The sequence below is a fragment of the Hemiscyllium ocellatum genome, chromosome 12 (assembly GCF_020745735.1).
Source record: "Hemiscyllium ocellatum isolate sHemOce1 chromosome 12, sHemOce1.pat.X.cur, whole genome shotgun sequence".
Taxonomy (NCBI): domain Eukaryota; kingdom Metazoa; phylum Chordata; class Chondrichthyes; order Orectolobiformes; family Hemiscylliidae; genus Hemiscyllium; species Hemiscyllium ocellatum.
Window position 1 is genome coordinate 82,428,420 of NC_083412.1, and position 20,702 is coordinate 82,449,121.

Genomic DNA, 20,702 nt, shown 5'->3' on the forward strand with positions numbered 1-20,702 from the left:
CTCCTGGACACTGGATCTACAATTTAGGTTCCCATCCCCCTGCTGAATTAGCTTAAACCCTCCAAATGAGCATTAACAAATTTCCCCCCCAAGGATATTGGTACCCCTCTGGTTCAGGTGGAGACCGTCCTGTTTGTAGAGGTCCCACCTACCCCAGAATGAGCCCCAATTATCTAGGTATCCGAAACCCTCCCTCCTGCACCATCCCTGTAGCCGCATATTCAACTGCTCTCTCTCTATTCCTTGCCCCGCTAGCACGTGGCACAGGCAACAAACCAAAGATAACAACTCTGTTCGAGCTCCAAGCTTCCACCATAGCTCCCTGCATTTCTGCCTTAAATCCCCATCCCTTTTTCTACCCACGTCGTTAGTGCCTACATGGCCCATGACTTGGGGCTGCTCCCCTCCCCCTCAAGGATCCTAAAAACGTGATCCGAGACCTTTAATGCCAAGGGGTGTTTATGTGATTGTTGTAAGTATTTAGAACATCATTAAGTTGGAATGATCTGTTGGATTTTTGGATAGGTTAAGTTATTCAGTATTCTGTTCTCTTTTATTTGTGTTTCATTCAGTAAGCTTGTAAAACAAAATCTGTTTTGTTTAAAACTAAGTGGTTTGACCAGCTGCATTACTCTTAGAATATCTGCGTTACACTTGATTTAAACAACTAGCAAAATTATGGTCTGGGCCACTTTCTTGAAATGGTTTGAGGGGGTCTGGCCTGGTCTATAACAGATTGGGAGCTCGTCTGGGATTTTCTCTATAGTTCCAAATTGGGATTGGATTGTTGGATTCAAAGGCAGCAAGTGGTAGGTGTTAGTATGTTTTGTTCCGGGTATTGAATTTGGTTGATTTAAACAGGCTTGGGATAGCAATGGCTCTTTCAGTCACTCAGAGTTTTCTTGGGGTGGAAGAAGTGACTTTGGGGGTTTTACAAAACGTGATTAAGGTCAAGCTGCTGGAATTAGCAGACAAGCTGGAGTTGGAGGTGCCCTTCCGTGAGGAAAGGGAAAGATAATTACAGCAATAACTCAGAATTAAAATTTGCTGGAAATGCCATCAGAATCTTTAGAGTTGGCTAAAATTCAATTGAAAATGAAGCAACTTGAGTTCGAGGCAGAAGACAAGCAAAGGGCAAGAGAAATGAAACAATTTGAATTAGGATTAAAAGCAGAGGTCAGAGAAAAAGAACGAATTGCTTTAGCAGGACAGAAAGGAAAAGAGAGGGAAAGAGATAATAAAGGAGAGCGAGGAAAGGAAAGAGAAGAAGTTTGAACTTCAGAAATTGGCACTTAGACAGGAGAGTCAGCTTAAAAGGATGGAGATGAAGGCTGAGGTAAGCTCAGTGAGGAAGAAAGTTAGCATGAGCAAACCCATGGTAGCCAAAGGCCTGGTGAGAAACTATTTAAATATATTCAAGCGTTGCCTAAATTTAATGAAAAGGATGTGAAAGCCTTTTCCATCTCATTTGAAAAGGTAGGTTAACAAATCCGGTGGCCAATGACCATGTGGGTTGTGTTGATCCAAACAAAACCTGTAGGTAGAGCTAGTAAGATATTCATATCACTATTAGAGGAGGTACCTGGGGCATATGAGGAGGCGAAGAAAGCCATCTTAAGTGGAGATGAGCTTGTGTCAGAAGCTTACAGACAACATTTCAGGAATCTAAGGAGGGACCCTGGTCAAATCTATTTTGAGTTTGAAAGGATCAAGCAAAATAATTTTGATGGGTGGAAAAGAGCATTAAAATGGAGCAAACTTATGATGCTCTTAGATGATTATTTTGGAGGAGTTCAAAAATTCACTTTCTGAAGTAATGAGAACTCTTGGAAGAGCAGAGTTAAAACAGCGAGATTAGCAGTGAAATGGCTGATGATTATGAGTTGGTTCACAAATCAAAGTTTGGCTTCCAAAATCAATTTCAACCTGTGAGGGATCGAAATTGGGAGAAAAAGAAATCCTCAGGTGGTAAAGGAAAGTTAGATCTCGGTGAAGTTCTTAAAGGTAACTTACCACAGGATAAAAAGGAAACCTTTGACAGGGAAAGAGAAGTTGAAAAGCTCCGGTGTTTTCACTACAATGAAGGGGGCCACATGAAATCACAGGTTGGTCGTTAGGGAAAGTGCTGGGAAGCCAGATGTAGGAAAACAGGATAAGCCAGTGAATTTAGTTGGAATGGTAATGGAAGCACAGTGGAGGCTAGAAAGCTGCACCAGAATGTACAACCTGGTCAGAGGTTGGTTAACGAGGAAGTGCCAGATCTTCTTAAACCATATACCTGCGAAGGTAAAGTTTATTCGCATAGGCCAGGAGCAGCAGGTAAAGTGGATACAGTATTGTGAGATACAGAATCCTCTCAATCTGTCATGGAGAAAGATGAGGAGATATTTATCTCTGAAGGACTATTGCCAGAAAAGGTACTAGTAACAGGAATTCACAGTAAGACAAAAAGCACTCAACCATATAAAGTGAGGTTACAGTGTCCGATGAGGAGATATTTATCTCTGAAGGACTATTGCCAGAAAAGGTACTAGTAACAGGAATTCACAGTAAGACAAAAAGCACTCAAACATATAAAGTGAGGTTACAGTGTCCAATGAGGAGTGGAGAAGTCATAGTAGGAGTACGGGACAAACTCTCAGCTCCAGGAGCACAATTTGTCCTTGCTAATGATATAGCTGGTTCACAGATAGGAGTGCTGCCTACTGTGGTTGAAAAGCCTATGGAAACTCAGGCAACTGAACTATTGCAGGATGCACATCCTGGGATTTTTCCTGACTGTGTGGTAACGAGGTCACAAAGTCACCAGTTGAAACAGGAGAGATCAAAGAGTATAGATAAGAAAGTTGAAGTGGAATTAGCAGAGACTCTGTTTGATCAGATGGTTGAGACAAACCAGGAGCAGATAGATTACACAGCAGACATCTTTAGTTCAGATAAATTAACTGAGTTATAGCAGAAAGGTGAAAATTTAAAACAATTGTATCAAAAGGCATACACAGAAAAAGAATCGGAATGTATCCCTGCATGTTATTATCTTAAAAATTATGTCTTAATGAGGAAATGGAGACCATCACATATTCAGGCAGATGAGATCATCAAGTCATATTGCCAATGGGTTATAGAATGGAGGTGATGCGAGTGGCGCATGAGCTTCCACTAGGGGCTCATTTAGGAGTAAGAAAACATCAAAGCTAAAATACAAAAACATTTTTACTGGCCTGGATTGCACAAGGATGCAGTTGAATTTTGCCAGACCTGTCATACATGTCAGGTAATTGGAAAACTACAGGCAGTAATAAAACTCACACCTTTAATACCTATTCCTGTATTTGAGGTGCCTTTCACAAGAGTCTTAACTGATTGCATAGGATCCCTACCTAAAACAAAAAGTGGAATCATTATTTGTTAACAATAATGGATGTGTCCACTAGATTTCCAGAGGCCATTTGACGATGCACTATCAAAGCTAAAAAGATTGTAGAGAAATTACTCAAAATTTTCACTAGTTACGGACTATCCACAGAGATACAATCAGATCAAGGGCCAAACTTTACATCAAAACTATTCAAGGAAGTTATGGACAGCTTAGGAATAAAACAATTCCAATCTACTGAGTGCCATCGAGAATCACAAGGCGCGTTAGAAAGGTGGCATCAGACATTAAAGACCATGTTGATGGCTTACAGTCAAGTCTATCCAGATGTTTGGGAGAAGGGAATTCTGTTTTTACTTTTTGCAATCAGAGATGAACCAAATGAGTCAACCAATTTCAGTCCATTTGAATTAGTTTTGGGGCATGAAGTGAGAGGACCACTAAAATTGATTAAGGAGAAATTGATAATTCAAAGTTCAGGGGCACATATTTGGACTATGTGCCAAATTTTTGGGAATGATTAAACAGAGCGTGGTTGTTGGCCGGGGCAGCATTTAAAAGTATCACAGCGTACATTGAAACAGGAAGTAGGCAAGAAATTAAAAACTCACAATTTTGTTATCAGAGATAAGGTGTTACTTCCAGTGATAGGTGAACTGTTAACAGCAAGTTTTAGTGGAATTCATCAAGTCAAAAGGAAATTGAGTGAGGTGAACTATTTGATAAAGACTCCAGACAAAAATAAATCTCAGTGTGTCATGGGAATATGCTCAAAAGGTATTTTGATTTTGAAGGAAAGCCAAAGGAGAATGTATTATTGGTTACAACACACAGGGAAGAATTAAGTTCAGAGGAATCTGAATTGGACATTCCTCAAAACTAAATTGGACAATGAGGAAGTTAACAAGAATTGGGATAAATTATTGAGTCACCTTCCAGAGGAAAGTAAAAATGACCTGAGAGTTATTACTATCACATGGGGAGATATGTGGAAATAAGCTGTGAACCTAATTATGCATGATGTAGATACAGGAGATGCTGTTCAGATTAAGCAACATCCTTATAGGCATAATCCTCTAAAGTTGGCACAGGTTCAAATGGACTGTGAACACATGCTCCAAGACAATATAATTGAAGTGAGTTACAGTGACTGGAGCTCACCCATCGGTTATGTGTGGATGATCACAAAGTCAATGCAGTTATAAAGACTGATCCATATCAGATTCTCTGTTTGAAAGACTGTGTTGAGAAGGTGGGACAAGCAACTTATATTTCTAGTTGAACTTACTCAGAGGATAGTGGCAGGTACCTTTGTCAGAAAGAGCGATGGCAATTTTAGCTTTCGTAATGCCAAATGGACTGTATCAGTTTAAAGTTATGCCATTTGGTATGAAATATGCAGCAGCCACCTTTCAGAGATTAACCAACAAGGTCATTGTCGGATTACTGAATTGTGTCATCTATATTGATGACCTGGTGAGTTTTAGTCACACATGGAAGGAACATTTGCAACATTTATCGGACTTGTTCGGAAGGCAGGCTTGGTGATAAACCTGGTTGAAAGTCAGTTTGCCGAAGACCAGTCACCCTCCTGTGCCATGTTATTGAACATGAACAGGTGGCCCCACAAGATGCAAAAACAAAGGTAGTTGGTGAGTTTCCCAACCCCATTGACAAAAAGAGCAGTACAACGGTTCCTGGGATAAAGTGGATTTTATTGAAAATTTGTACTAAATTTTACCAGGGTGGCTGTTCCACTCATTGAATTGCTAAAGGAAGGCAAGAAGTTTCAGTGGACAGTGGACTGTCAGAAGACATTGGACAGTCTGAAAGCTGTGTTAGCCACTGCCCCAATATTAGCCACACCTAATTATGCAAAGCCATTCAAGGTGGCTGTCGATATGAGTGATGTGGGTGTTGGTGCTGTGCTCTTGCAGGAAGACAGCGAGAAGATAGAAAGACCTGCTGGGTATTTCTCCAGGAAATTGAACATTCATCAGCAGAAATATTCAAGAGTGGAGGAGGAGGTTTTGAGCTTGGTGTTGGCATCATAACATTCCAATGTTTATGTTATCACTAATGTGTTTGAGACAATGATACACTTTGATCTTAACTCATTGAGATTTATGGAGAAATTTAAGGACAAAAATTTAGGTAAAGCTTGTTGTTACAGCCATTCAATGTGAAAGTTGTGCATGTGGCAGGACCAGAAAACATGTTTGCCAATGCATTGTCGAGGCTTGAGTGAGAAATGGAGGTGTATGGTGGCAGGAGTAGAACAGATTGTAGTTGTACATGTTTGCATGTTTGCAGTCAATGTACTGTATATCAGTGTTGTCATGTACTAACAGATTAAGATTACGGAGTTTTAGATTAGATTAGACTTACAGTGTGGAAACAGGCCCTTCGGCCCAACAAGTCCACACCGACCCGCCGAAGCGCAACCCACCCATACCCCTACATTTACCCCTTACCTAACACTACAGGCAATTTAGCATGGCCAATTCGCCTGACCCGCACATCTTTGGACTGTGGGAGGAAACCGGAGCACCCGGAGGAAACCCACGCAGACACGGGGAGAACGTGCAAACTCCACACAGTCTGTCGCCTGAGTCGGGAATTGAACCCGGGTCTCAGGCGCCTTGAGGCAGCAGTGCTAACCACTGTGCCACCGTGCCGCCTACTTTATTTTAAAATGAAGCCATCTTTGGATATCTGTTAGCTATAATCAAATTGGCCCTAAAACTCTCCAAACGTAGACTTTTCGCAGTCTGTGTCTTTTACGACTTCTCAGAAAAAAACAAGGACAACACGGTTTTGTTAAAGGAGCAGCATCATCACACACTCCCACCGCCCCCCCCGCCAACTTAATGAAAATGAACCATCAATATCCAAAGACACAGACTCCGAAAAGTCTAAGTTTGAAGAGTTTTAGGACCAATTTGATTATAGCTAACAGATACTGCCTCAGGAAAAAAGGCTTTCAGGTTTTTAGAAAAAACACTTGTACAATGAAAGGGGAGTGGCCAGTTCTCCCAGCTCAGCTTTTCTCTGGTTTAATTCAGTTTAGGCAGTCTGGCTATTCACTGAAAGCAGGCAGTCAGTTTTGAAGCTGTTGGACGCAAAGAAGCAGGCCTTTGCTGGTCTTCTCTCTCTCTGACCTCTTTCTTATATGGACTTCAGTAAGACGTTTGACAAAGTTCCCCATGGGAGACTGATTAGCAAGGTTAGATCCCATGGAATACAAGGAGAACTAGCCATTTGGATACAGAACTGGCTCAAAGGTAGAAGACAGAGGGTGGTGGTGGAGGGGTGTTTTTCAGATTGGAGGTCTCTGACCAGTGGAGTGCCACAAGGATTGGTACTGGGCCCTCTACTTTTTGTCATTTACATAAATGATTTGGATGCGAGCATAAGAGGTACAGTCAGTAAGTTTGCAGATGACACCAAAATTGGAGGTGTAGTGGACAGCGAAGAGGGTTACCTCAGATTACAACAGGATCTGGACCAGATGGGCCAATGGGCTGAGAAGTGGCAGATGGAGTTTAATTCAGATAAATGCGAGGTGCTGCATTTTGGGAAAGCAAATCTTAGCAGGACTTATACATAATGGTAAGGTCCTGGGGAGTGTTGCTGAACAAAGAGACCGTGGAGTGCACGTTCATAGCTCCTTGAAAGTGGAGTCGCAGGTAGATAGGATAGTGAAGAAGGCATTTGGTATGCTTTCCTTTATTGGTCAGAGTATTTGAGTACAGGAGTTGGGAGATCATGTTGTGGCTGTACAGGACATTAGTTAGGCCACTGTTGGAATATTGCATGCAATTCTGGTCTCCTTCCTATCAGAAAGATGTTATGAAACTTGAAAGGGTTCAGAAAAGATTGACAAGGATGTTGCCAGGGTTGGAGGATCTGAGCTACAGGGAAAGGCTGAGCAGGCTGGGGCTGTTTTCCCTGGAGCATCGGAGGCTGAAGGGTGATCTTATAGAGGTTTCCAAAATTATGAGGGGCATGGATAGGATAAATAGACAGTCTTTTCCCTGGGGTCGGGTAGTCCAGAACTAGAGGGAATAGGTTTAGGGTGAGAGGGGAAAGATATAAAAGAGACCTAAGGGGCAACTTTTTCATGCAGAGGGTGGTATGTGTATGGTATGAGCTGCCAGAGGATGTGGTGGAGGCTGGTACAATTGCAACATTTAAGAGGAATTTGGATGGGTATATGAATAGGAAGGGTTTGGAGGGGTATGGACCGGGTGCTGGCAGGTGGGACTAGATTGGCATGGAATATCTGGTCGGCATGGACGGGTTGGACTGAAGGGTCTGTTTCCATGCTGTACATCTCTATGACTCTAACCTGTGTTTGATTTTTCCTTTTGTGCTAAGGGGTCTTATGTGGGGATTGTTGCAAGTATTTGGAACAGCATCATTCAGTTGGGATGATCTATTGGGTTTTTGGATGGGTTAAGTTGTTCAGTATTCTTTTCTCTTTTGTTTGTATTTCATTTGGTAATCTTGTAAATCAATTTTGTTTTGTTTGAAACTAAGTGGTTTGACCAGCAGCATCACTCCTGGCATATCTGTCTTACACCTGCATAAAATAGCTAGCAGAGTTAGGGTCCGGGCCACTTTCTTGAAATGTTTTGAGGGGGTCTGGCCTGGTCCATAAGTGTATTCAACAATGTTGTGGGAAGTTAGGGAAGAAATTGCGGGTCTCTAGCAGAGATATTTGTATCATCTATAACAATGTGTGAGGTGTGGGAGGACTGGACGGTGTCTAATATTGTGCCTTTATTTAAGAAAGGTAGTAAAGAGAAGGAGAACTATAGTTCTCTGATTTTGGTGGTGTCAGGTGAGTCTGACTTGGGTGGTAGGTAATTTGTGGAGGTGATTCTGAAAAATAGGATTTATATGCATTTGGAGAGGCAAGGATTGATTAGGGAAATCATCTTATGCGAGTGAAATCGTGCCTCACAAAAGCTTTGTTGAGTTTTTTGAGAAGGTAACCAAAAAGATTGATGAGGGCAGAGTGGTAGATATTGTTTACTTGGACTTCAGTAAGGCTTTTGACAAAGTTACACGTGATAGATTAATTAGTAAAGTTAGATCACATGGGATTCAGGGGGAGCTTGGTAATTGGATATAAAATTGGCTTGATGGTAGGAGACAGAGGGTGGTGGTGGAAGTTGTTTTTTTGGACTAGAGGCCTGAGATCAGTGGTGTTCCACAGGGATCTTAAGTGGTTCTGCTTCTGCTTGTCATTTATATAAATGATTTGGATGAGCATATTGGAGACATGGTTAATAAATTTGCAAATGACCCAGCGATTGGTGGTATAGTGGACAGTGAAGAAGGCTATCTAAGATTATAAACAGATCTTGACCTTTAGTATGAACTGTATCTTGTCTGCTCTTAAGTAATATGACTGGATGATATTCCCAGTTCATGTGAGCTAACCTATACTCTCACTTAGTTGTGACCACAAAGCCCTTCACACTGTTGTATTGCAGCTGGGGATCTCTGTTGCTACTGGTTTGTCAGTCAAAGCTGTCAGTACATTGGATTGATGTATTTTTACAAGTGGTAGTGATGATTAGCCAATCAGAAACAAAAATGCAGGAGTGATGGAATTAAAGTTTAAAAACCACAAGCTTTTGCCTCACTTGGTTTTGCTTCTGAGGTATGGTTGTCGACAAAGATCAAATTTGGGATTAAACAGGATGGCTGTTTGTTGGCTAGAAGAGTTATTATAGGTTAAATAGCCCCCTTTTCTGCTGTAAGTATTTCTATGTTTCTAAGAACTTGTGCCACATGAAAGTAGGTCACAATCTGCTGTGTGGAAAGCCCAGGTCTTGAGACATGGGTATACGCCCAGTTGACAACTCATGAGGTAATGAGCTCTGCTAGAAACCATACTTTTTTCAATATGAGCTTCACACTTCTGTCATTTAGTTTTCTTGTGTGTTTGGTTGACTAAAGGAAATGAATGTTTGTTTTCCATTACAGGTTTTTGGAAATATCCAGAAAAGGAATCTAAATGTGATAGTATTATCAAGTTGCTCTGTGACTGAATATAAAACACCCAGGTCTACTTCCAACATCTCTGTGCCTTTCCTCCGAGCTTTGAAAACCAGTGCATTCCAGGAGACATCCCACTGTGTGTTACTTGAGCAGCCAAATGTGCTTTCCGGTCTCCCTGCAGCAGGTATGGGCCATAAGTGTTTCTGTGAGAGAGGGGGAGGAAGTTCCATGATTTAGCAATTGATGATCTTGTCTTTATCAAAGAACAATATTTGTAGGATTTCAATCCCAAGCGATGCTGAAATGTCTTAGAGCTGCACAGTAAAAGGGGTTTAAATTAAATTTTCAGGCTTGGAAGTTACAAATTCTTGTTATTACATCAGGCATAGTATTTCCATTTTTGATGAATTAGTTTTCGTGTTCCTTTCACAAGTGGTTAATTCATAAATAGTCTTGATAACTACTGATGAAGAGCTTATGCTCGAAATGTCGATTCTCCTGCTGTTCAGCTGCTGCCTGACCGGCTGTGCTTTTCAGCACCACACTCTTCAATCAGGATACCTACTGACTCTTTTGCAATTTATTGATCATTTTGCCCTTAGTTTTTCTTTATATTTTCATCCCAAGAATACTTTCCCCCCTTTATTTTGGATCTTGTGCCAGTGGGTCAGCAGGGATGACCTCCAGCAGCACTGCCCTCTACATGTTCAAAAAGACATGTCAGTTGGACTGAAGTGTCTTTCCGTGCTGAACATCTCTATGACATTAATCACTATCTAAGGTTTATGTTACTTGGAGAGATCACACTAACCTGGGCTGTAATCCTTGGAGTTTAGAAGATTAGGGATGATTTGTCTGAAGTTTTCAAGATATTGAGGAGAAATGGATAGGATATAGATAGAAGAACTGTTTCTGCTGGTTGGAGAGTCTAGAATTGGGGGCATAACTTAATTCTCAGTTAAACCATTCAGAAGTGAAAGTAGGAAATATATACAAGGAAGTAGAAGTTTGGAACTCTCTTCCACAAATGGCAATTGATAATAAATTGATTGTTAATTATTAAACTGAGATTGATAACATGTTGTTAACCAAATGTATTAAGGGATATTTGAAAAATGGTACATAGTTAGGTCAGAGATGAGCCTTGACCTCATTGAAACACATAACAATCTTCAGGGGCTAAATGGCTTCCTCTTGTAGTTATATTCTGTGCCTTTTTGCAATATGAACACTGACGCTGGGTGAAGTGATCTGCTTGTGATCTGACATCCTGATAAACATTTCTCCTCACCTTATGCTGTCTATTTTAAAACCTTAATTCTTCTTAGTTAAACATCAACAAAGCCCCCTTTTAATGTAAGAATTGTAAAATCTTTCCTTGTGGAACTGCCGTACTATTACCTGGTCCTTTTGCTGTCACTTGCCTTCCTCACAGGTACCTGTGTATGATATTAAAGCACTGGCATCACTTTCACAGTGAGGTTATTCTGAACAGGCTTTGAAAGCACACATTTAGAACTGGTCTGAAGTAACTTTAGATACTCATAACCAATGCAAATTTTTCAGGTTACGGAGTTTAGATTTGGGTGAGGTGTCTGTCATGCCTGACCTTCTGAACTCATAATATCCTTTAAAATTGCGGTGTTATTTATCACCATTCTTTGTTGACAGAAAATTACTGCTTCTCTTTGCAATTGGATTTAGCTTCAGTTTGGTTCCTATTAAAATGCTGTGTTTATGTGAGTTCCCCAATGACAAATATTCCCACCCAACACTTGTTTCACATATATTCTTCTTTTTTCTCAGACTCCGTAGTTTTCTTTCATAATTCCCCAAATAAAGGGCTGTACCTCAAAGGGTTTGATTTCAGGAACAGCTGCATTCCTGAAAGACTTTCACCAAGTGGCTGTTGTTCATGTATTAGCCTCGCCGGGAAATAGTACTAAGGCCAACTGTGACAATAAACCACCAACCTGTGTGAGCTCAGTCAACTCAGACCAGGATGTAGTGTAGAAATGTGGGAAGGTAGCTTGTGGAGTGGTAATCTCACTGGGCTAGTAATCTAACTGCCCAGACTAATGCCCTGGGAAAGAGGGTGCAAATCCCATGAAGGTGCAGGTACCAGTCTCATGATAACTTGTTGATTGGTCACTAATCTGGCTTAGTAGTGGCCTACATGTTACTTCAGACCGACAGAAATTGGTTGACTTGCCTGCCCTCTGAAATGGCCTGGCAAGCCATTCATAGAATCCCATTGAGTCTGCACTGACCCTCTGAAAGGCATTTCACCCATCCTTGTAACCCCACATTTGCCATGGTTAACCCACCTAAGCCTGCACATATCCCTGGACACTGTGGGTCTCTGGCACAGTGAGGCAGCAGTGCTAACCACTCTGCCACTGTGGCATGCATTTTAAGAACAATCTGCGATAGGTAATAAATGATGACCCTTCCCAGTGATCCCCACGTCCCATGGAAGAATAAAGAACTGAAAGGTTCTGGCTTGTGTGCTTCAGTAATGTACCTGAACCTTCAACCTTTTGGGGGTGGGGCTGAGGGGTGGGAGTTTACTTCACAATCATGTCCGATTTTTTTAATTTCAAAAATGTACTTTATTCATAAAAAATCTTTATATACATACATCATACTAGAGATTGCTTGCTTTAATGAGTGAATTTTCTTTTGCTTTGTTCCAGTCCTCAGTTACTGCCAGGTTAAGCAAATACCTGCTGTCCTATATCACTGTTACAGTGATGTGACTACGATAGATTCTCTGACGATAGAAGGTTTTCGGCCAGTGCTCGCCTGCAAGAGTCTGAGTTCCTTTGTGAAAGTAAGGACGTGTGTGTGTGTGTGCGTGCACGTATGTACGTACTCATGGCATTAATTTCCTTTTTTATTTATAGCAATAGGCTAGTGATCCATTTTCAAATAATTAAGTAAAGTTCATCTTCATTACTTAACTTCAAAACCAGAATTTGATCTCATTTCTCCCTTACTTAATCCTGTGGTACTGAATCAATCCAATTGATTGCTGGAGGGTTATGGTTGTGTAGTCTGCAGTCCTGTAAAACAGTCTAGCTCATCAGTATGTTTGTGTGAGATTATGAAGCTGTTCCAACAGGCTATTCAACAAAGCAAAGTGCAGCCTGTCATTGTATCATATTCTGATTTGATATAATTTGATTTATTATTGCCACATGTACCGAGATACCCTGGAAAGTATTGTTTTGCATGCTTTCCAGACAAATCATACCTTATATAAGTATATCAGGATAATAGAACAGAATGCAGAATATAGTGTTACAGCTACAGAGAAGGTGCAGTGAAATATTACCTAATACGTGACGGATCTGTTTGTAAGTCTTATAACAGTGGGGAAGAAGCTGTTCTTGAATCCGTTGGTATGTGTTTTCAAACTTTTGTATCTTCCTACTGATGAAAGAGAGTGGAAGAGACTAAACCTGGGATGAGAGGGTTACTTTCCTGAGGCAGTTGGAAGTGTATACTGAGTCAATGATTGGAAGGCCAGTTTGCGTGATGGACTGGACTGCATTAACAATTCTGTAATTTCTTGCTTTTTATGGCGCACCTATATGCCAAATTTGCTTAACCATCTGAGGATGTAGAGTTGTTGGTGTGCTTTCTTGACTGTAGCATTGAATTGAAAGGGACAGGACAGATTGTTGGTGATATTTACTCCAAGGAATTTGATGCTCTTGATCATCTCTATCTCAGCTCTATTGATACAGAAAGGGGCATTTCCTCCATTTTGCTTCTTGAAGTTGATGACAGTCCTTGTTTTGCTGAGGAAAGATTGGACTCTTGACAGTGACTTGGCTGTTTCCTTAAGGAGTTTGTCCGGGGTGAGTTCAGAGAATGAATAGGCTACTTTACCATAAAAAGGATCAGACTCAAACCTGACCTGGCAGACATAACAACATCTAACTCACGTGGTGCAGAATGGAGCATTTGGACCGGATGGCCTATTTCGGTGCTACAATTTCCATGTAACATGTGTTTATCTTACACTTCACATGTTGAAAAACATCCCAAGGAGCTTCACAGAGGCATAAAGGTAACAGGGATCTGAAGTGAAGTTTTGGATGGAATAATTGTAAGTTTACTTAAAAGTAGGTGGCCATAAGAAATGTCTTAAAGGTGGAGGGCAGCAGGAGAGGATTTAATTGTATAATCTTGACTACTGAGAAAAACCTGACAGGGGTTGAATATGAGACTGGAAGCAGAGGACTTGGGCGTGATGGCTTGATACGTTGCAGCAGTGGTGGCAGTTATAGAGATCAGGAAGTGGAAAGCCATGAGGGAAACCCATCAGGCGATGAGTTGTAGATTTGGGCTGCTAGTGCACAGGCACTTGCCAGTGTTAATCAATAAGGACATGGGTGTTGGATAAATTGGGTTTGTTGTGGGACAGAACACTACAGTTTTTCAACAAGGGTCACTGGGAATGGGAACCTTGGACGATTTCTCTTCCCCTGTCCTCCACTCTGAGTAACCATGCACAGTCCTGGAACTCTTCAAGTCTAAAATGCTTTGGCATTTTCCAACATTGTTGAATGGTTTCTTTGTTTCCTTGCAGGATACCTCCCGAAGTGCAGAAATGCTGAAACAGCTCGTTGATATGAATAAGATCCAAAGCAACCTGTATACATGAGACTGGAACAATATCTGAACAATTTTAAAATTAACAAAAAAAATTGAGAAATATCCAAAAATACTTTGTTTGTTGTCCGTATTTAGTAGTATTTTCTACTGCTTAAGAATATTAAACTATGACAATTTGTTTTGGAGTGTTTTGAATTAAATATTTTGTTAGATTGTGCAGTGTACTGTTCATGTTTTTTACTCACTGCTTTATTTCTATGTTGAAGTTTTTTTTCTGTTGCACTACTCATTTATTTCCAGTCTGGAGCTAATTCCATCAGCCACTGCAATCCAGCTCTGGTCACATTGCTGCCATTATCCTGTAGACTTGTCAATTATTAAAATCTGCAGTGAAAAGACACCTTTGTTTCTTTTTATTGAGGTCATTTGCCTGATATTTACACTTTGGGGGTGGGAGTAGGTGAGAGGTTACCTCTCTGTGCCCTGGTTTTAAAAGCTCTGACATTTACAGTTCCGTGTATTTGGTCCTTGCATTGTTTCCTCCTGATACCCGCTGTTCATCAAATAAAAAAAACTCTCCAACTCCAAGCAACTGATTACACAGCTTTGGCCACACCAGTTGCCTGGTGAAAGATAACGCTGCTGGATATTAGAAACTAAACACAAGAAATTTACTGCATTGAGGAGAAAACTTGTTTTGTATAACAGGCTGTTTAAGAGTTTGATGACGAATTGTTCTGATCTGACTGCTGAACACTGGGAAGGTGAATCTGTGGGATTCACTGCTTCAACAGTTAGAAGCTTACAAGCCTTTGCCATTTCTGATATGACATACACGCACGGCATTGTCCTTATACTGTATGTAAACTTCTAACTTCTAACTTTTTGTTTGAAGTGTTTGAGAGGAAATACTTTGTCTCGGGCTGACTTCCTCAACTCATTCTTGCCTTTTATCCATGAAGCTCAGTGTTATTATCCTTCCCTCCCACCAAGTTTATCAATGAGAACTGTAATAAATCAGGAAGGGATTAAATATTCCTTTGGAGTTGGAGAGGACAGGAGAAGGTGGAACCATGTTAAGCCGGAAATGATTGAATACAAGAAGGAAGTGGTGAAGATTCAGGGACAAAGTGAATAGTACACACGCTACTAATTAGGTTTTCAGGTTTAATAGATAAAGCTCACAATCAAAAAGAATGCCATGTTAATGTAGTGCACTCAGTCCTGCAAGATGGGACTAGAATGTGCAGCTGGTTTTGTTTGCTTTCTTGGCCAGTGCAGATACAGTGTACTGGATGCCTCTTCCTGTGCCTTAACTTTTTAAAAATCATTCTTTGGTTACTAGATTGGCAATGTACAGGCCTGGACTGATTTGAGAGTTCAGAACCATCAGTGCTAAAGTGGGCCATTTGGCTCTTCAAACTTGTTCTACAGGTCAATAAGATTATGGACAATCCAACCATGGCTTCAACTCTAGTTTCCTGAATGAACCCATTTACCATCTGATTCCTCTTTGATCAAGAATCCAGCTATCTCAGCCTCAACGATGTTGAATGAGGCCACTTCCACTGTCATCTGGGCAAGGGAATTCAGTGACAGGAAAAAAAATCCTCTTTCCGTTAAATTGTCTTATTGTTAAACTGTATGTCCGTAGTCTGGTCTATACCTCAAATGAAAGCATCCTTTAAGCATCTAACCTTCCAAATCCATTCAGGATCTTATATGGAATTAAGGGCTACGGGGAGAATGCGGGCAAGTGGAGTTGAAATGCCCATCAGCCATAATTGAATGGCGGAGTGGACTCGATGGGCCGAATGGCCTTACTTCCACTCCTATGTCTTATGGTCTTATGTTTGAATTCAGTTTGAAACAATATCAGGAAGTGAAGAGCTTGCCTCAGGTTTGTAAGACAGAATGCTTCAAGAAGTTGTCAAACAGTCCTAAAACTGTTGTCCAGGAATATATTTCCACTTCCTGTTTTGAAGGTTACTGGTTATGTTGTGAGGCCATCCTGCTGCCTTTATCTGGAAAGTTCCATGTGTGAGTCCAGTCACGCTTAAATAAGATTGATTTTTAACTCAATATGACCACTTTGCTAATTATGTCAACATCTAGAGAATATAGGTTGAAAAAGGTTGTGCCTAGTGTCCAGATATTTTCTAATCAATATATCCAGAGATGTTAATACATACCTCTGGAATAGGTGAGACTTGAAGTCTGGTCACCTGGCTCAGTTGTAAAGTGTCAATGGATTTTAACACAAATGCCCACGCAGGTATCAGCTTCCTTTTGGATCTTGGTACAGTTCATTTTCCTCTTCCATAGAGGCCAAAGCTGTGAATATCTATGGTTTTGCTCTGATTCTGCATTTTCTAACCAATCAACACCAATGGAGCAAGTATGGTAGGTGGGATCAAGCCACAGCAATGTGCATTATTGAAGCCACAAGCTGGCAATCTGAAGCAGGAAGCATAATTAGTTCTGCTGTACTTCAGTTTCTGTTTCTTACTCTTTGATTCAACTTGTTTGAATATACTTAGTCTTGACATTTGGCATGTTATGTGTCCAGTTATATCTCCTAAATGGGAGCACCAAAATAGATGTCAATCCATCAATATGACATTTATACACAATTTCATAGCAACCTGGGTTTGTACGTTTTGTTACTCATTTTATGTGCCAGGAATAGCCTTTAAATCACATATACAAAGATAATAATTTGGATTTGTCTACAGATGCATATGATACAATTGTACAAAGTGCTGTTGCCCACATTGTGCCAATTTTGCCACACTCTTGTCACTGAGTTAGAAGATTGCAGATTCAAACCAGAAACTTGATCACATTACGGAGGCCTCTCTGTTGCCAGCACTGCCTTTGGATCCGACGTCATTCTGAGGGTATGTTTTCCTTCTCAGTGGGTGTGAAAGAGCCTGTAACTTTATTAAAAGCAGAAAATGGAGTAATGTCCTGGTCAATATTTAACTCTCAATCAGTATAATTGCTTGATCTCTGAGAGCTTGCTCTATGCAAGTTGGGCACTGTGTTCACCTTCAAGAACATTTCCAAAGCAATTCATTGCCTATGGTCTTGAGGTCATGAAGGTGCTACATAGTTAATTGCAAGTTACTTTTTATCTCGTAAAATGCAAAACGCAGGGAGGCAAATGTTTCACCTTAGGAAGATGCTTTCAGTTGGAGAGAGACCACAGCAGGAGTTATTGTGCTCATAAAAATGCTTTAAATTATTATATTTCTGCTTATTACTGAGAGAAGTAGTTTACTAGAAGACATGCAGGAGAGTACTGTGATGCCAACATTGCAAGATGATGGGTTGTTATAGCAATTAGAATACTAAAGTCCTGAACTTATTTTTGACAGATGTGCATTTATTTGCACTATGTATGGTGGCAGAGGGACAATGCTAGTAACAGACAATAAATTAAATTTTATCATTAAAATCTCTCTATTAGCTCTACTTTTCTGTTCTGAGTACTGAGGTGAGTTTTGAAGGATGATATTCATTCCCTGGTGCCATGGTTTACTCCCACAATTCAAAGATGTGCAGATTAGGTTAATTGGCCATGACAAACTGCCCGTAGTGTTCAGGGATGTGTAGGTTAGATGCATTAGTCAGGTGTAAATACAGGGTAGGGGAAGGGGTCTGAGTGGGTTACTCTTCATAGGGTCGGTATGGATTTTCTGGGCCGAAGGGCCTGTTTCCACACTTAAGGGACTCTACAGTGAAAGAGAAAATCCTCCCTAAGAGTGCTTAACCTTGATGAATGTTAAAGCTGAGTTTGATCTTGTTATACTATTGTTTTTATTGTGTATAAATACCATGGTACTGGGAATGGAGTAGAAATTCAAAGTTTACCAGTGAATCCGAGCTAGGAGGAGTCAGACACAGTGAGAATGTTATCGCCTGCAGCACAACATTGATAGGCCAGTTATGAATGCAGATGGCATGTAACATAGAGAGGTTTGGTGTGATGTGTTTTGCCAGAAGGGATATTGACAGGAACTATAGACTTAGTGGCATAGTTCAACAATTCAAAGAGGAATTAGATCTATACTAGAAAAGTCAAAATTTGCTGGACGCTTTGTTCTTCCTGTTTCTGACTCCTAGCTCAGGTTCACTGGTAAATTTTGAATTTCTGCTCCATTCCCAGTACCATGGTATTTATATACAATAAAAACAATAGCATTACAAGATCAAACTCAGCTTTAACATTCATCAAGGTTAAGCACTCTTAGGGAGAATTTTCTCTTTCACTGTAGAGTCCCTAAAGTGTGGAAACAGGCCCTTCGGCCCAAAAAAGAGAGAAGGACGCTCTTGAGTTGCTATTTTAATGAGTTGGAATAGGCCTGAATGAATTCCTGTGCTGTTGAATTCTATGACATTGTGATAACTTTACAGAAAGGACAATCAAGAGCAGGAACCTGGTTAATTTGACTTTCTTTTTGGGGCTAATTATTTCCCGTGAAAGGAAGAAAAGTGCAAGGGACATATTTGTTATCTAAGAAGAGTGCCTCCATGAGGGTGAGGATCTTATTTTTTTATAATTTTCTTGTCTTTTTAATTACAGTTGGTACACTGAAAAATCAACCAAAAAGTCAGAACAAAGCAGAGATAACACGTGACACTGGATTTAAATTGTTCTGAAATATCATTGAGTTCAAAAGTCTTGCTTCAGTTCTAAAGGAAATACAGCAGACAAATTATATGGAAGTGGGTGGGACCTCTGGGCAGCAGAGGTGAATAATAAGAAGAGTGTGTCTGGTGCATGTGTAGGCCAGATGAGGCAACACCAACCTTCACTTGAAACAGCTTTTCAGGAAAGTGCACAGGTTTTGTATGTGCTCAAATGTTTTGCAGAAATTTCTTGCCCTCTTCGCAGCCAGCAAGGGCCATTTCTGTAACTGAGAGATTTCCACCCAACCTATCATACCCGATAGAAAAAGGAAATGATTATTGCAGAATTTTCTTAATGTAAACTGAAAGATGTAAAACTAAAACACACGAGCTGCAAAACCCAAGAGGAAAAGTTGTAATTGATTTATTTTTAATGACTTCTTTAAAAGATTGTACTCAAGAGAATTTCTCAGGGAGTTGATTAAACTTTACATTTGAAGTAATAATGTTCCTGGAAATTTCTGTTCGGCTTTTCCTCCAAGCATCAGCAATTCTTTGTTACTAACAAGTTCACCAATTATTTCACTAGTGCTCACTTATGCCTCTGAATGGTTGAGGAGTCCAGAACTAGAGGGCATAGGTTTAGGGTGAGAGGGGAAAGATATAAAAGAGACCTAAGGGGCAACTTTTTCACGCAGGGGGTGGTACGTGTATGGAATAAGCTGCCAGAGGAAGTGGTGGAGGCTGGTACAATTGCAACATTTAAGAGGCATTTGGCTGGGTATGTGAATAGGAAGGGTTTGGAGGGATATGGGTCGGGTGCTGGCAGGTGGGACTAGATTGGATTGGGATATCTAATCGGCATGGACGTGTTGGACCGAAGGGTCTGTTTCCATGCTGTACATCTTTATGACTCTATTTTTGGGTTTAAATCCCACTCCAGAACTTGAGTACAACATTCGAAGGTTCCAGGGCAGTACACAAGATATGCTGCGCTGTCAGAGGTGCCGTCTTTGAATTAGACTTAAACTGAGGCTCTGTCTGGCCTCCCAGATGTATGATAAAAGTTCGAATTGCAGCTTACCACTCCACTTCAACCCAGTCCCTGACCCCTGGTTCCTGGTTCCACCCTAACCCATCCCTCCCCTGCTCTGCATCTCCTGATCATTGCCCAGCCCCACCTTGGTTACAAGCTGCATCCCTTTTAAACTTTAACCCAAACCCGTTTAGGTGAAATGCACTGATGTCAACAAACGTAGCCTCCTGTGATACTGGTCCAGGGATATCACCATTACACCATTTCCTTATAATATTGTTTGAATCTCAGTACAAGTAAGAGCCTTCCAGAAGGCAGCAATTAGAAGTAAATATGAAAGTGTTTTTCTGGATCATTTGAATCATTTATGTGGATACTAATGTGTTGCTTTTTGCTCACGTCTTTCTGAGTGATGACATTTCACTGATAGTCAGACACCACTAGATGGCCCTGCAGCTCTGTTTTATTACTTTGGTCTAAGCTATTGATTTTGACAATCAGACAACACTTTAGGTTGAAATTCATCTTTTGATGTTTAAGTGAGGCATTCCCTACTTTTATAGAGACTCATTTAATGCAATTCCAGAAACTGTGCATTTCAAAGTTTAGATTTCCTGTGATTGCTATGTTATATCACACAACTCATATACCTACAATAAACACCTTCATGAGACATGCTCATGACATCATCACTGTATCTTTTAGTATGTAACCTTCAGATATAGAAGTCACAAACTCCATCTTAACTTGGGCCACATGAAGCATAACATGCTGACAGAAGCTTGTTCCTCTTTGTAACTGAATAGCTTAATGTTAGCCCAGGCATGGGTGTGTGTATAATAATTGTATATATTAGTGAGCCATAACAAATGCTTGTTGGATGTTTCAATACCACATTACTTACAATTTAGTTTCTTATGTTACCAGGAATAAAATTTATATTGCCATAAGATACCCTGCTGGAGGCAAAACTCCTACCTTGGTTAGCAATGGTGTTCATCTATTAAAACAAAA

General features: G+C 40.5%; 1 protein-coding gene across 1 annotated transcript in view; it reads left to right on the forward strand.

The window, feature by feature from the left end:
- Window positions 1–14,417, forward strand: part of psmg1 (proteasome (prosome, macropain) assembly chaperone 1) — a 35,694-nt gene extending 21,277 nt beyond the window's left edge. The window contains exons 5-7 of the mRNA XM_060833214.1: window positions 9,377–9,575; window positions 12,088–12,224; window positions 13,992–14,417. Of these exons, the coding sequence (XP_060689197.1) occupies window positions 9,377–9,575; window positions 12,088–12,224; window positions 13,992–14,066 (411 nt within the window). The 3' untranslated portion in view covers window positions 14,067–14,417. The remainder of the gene's footprint in view (window positions 1–9,376; window positions 9,576–12,087; window positions 12,225–13,991) is intronic.
- The last annotated feature ends 6,285 nt before the right edge of the window (window positions 14,418–20,702 follow it).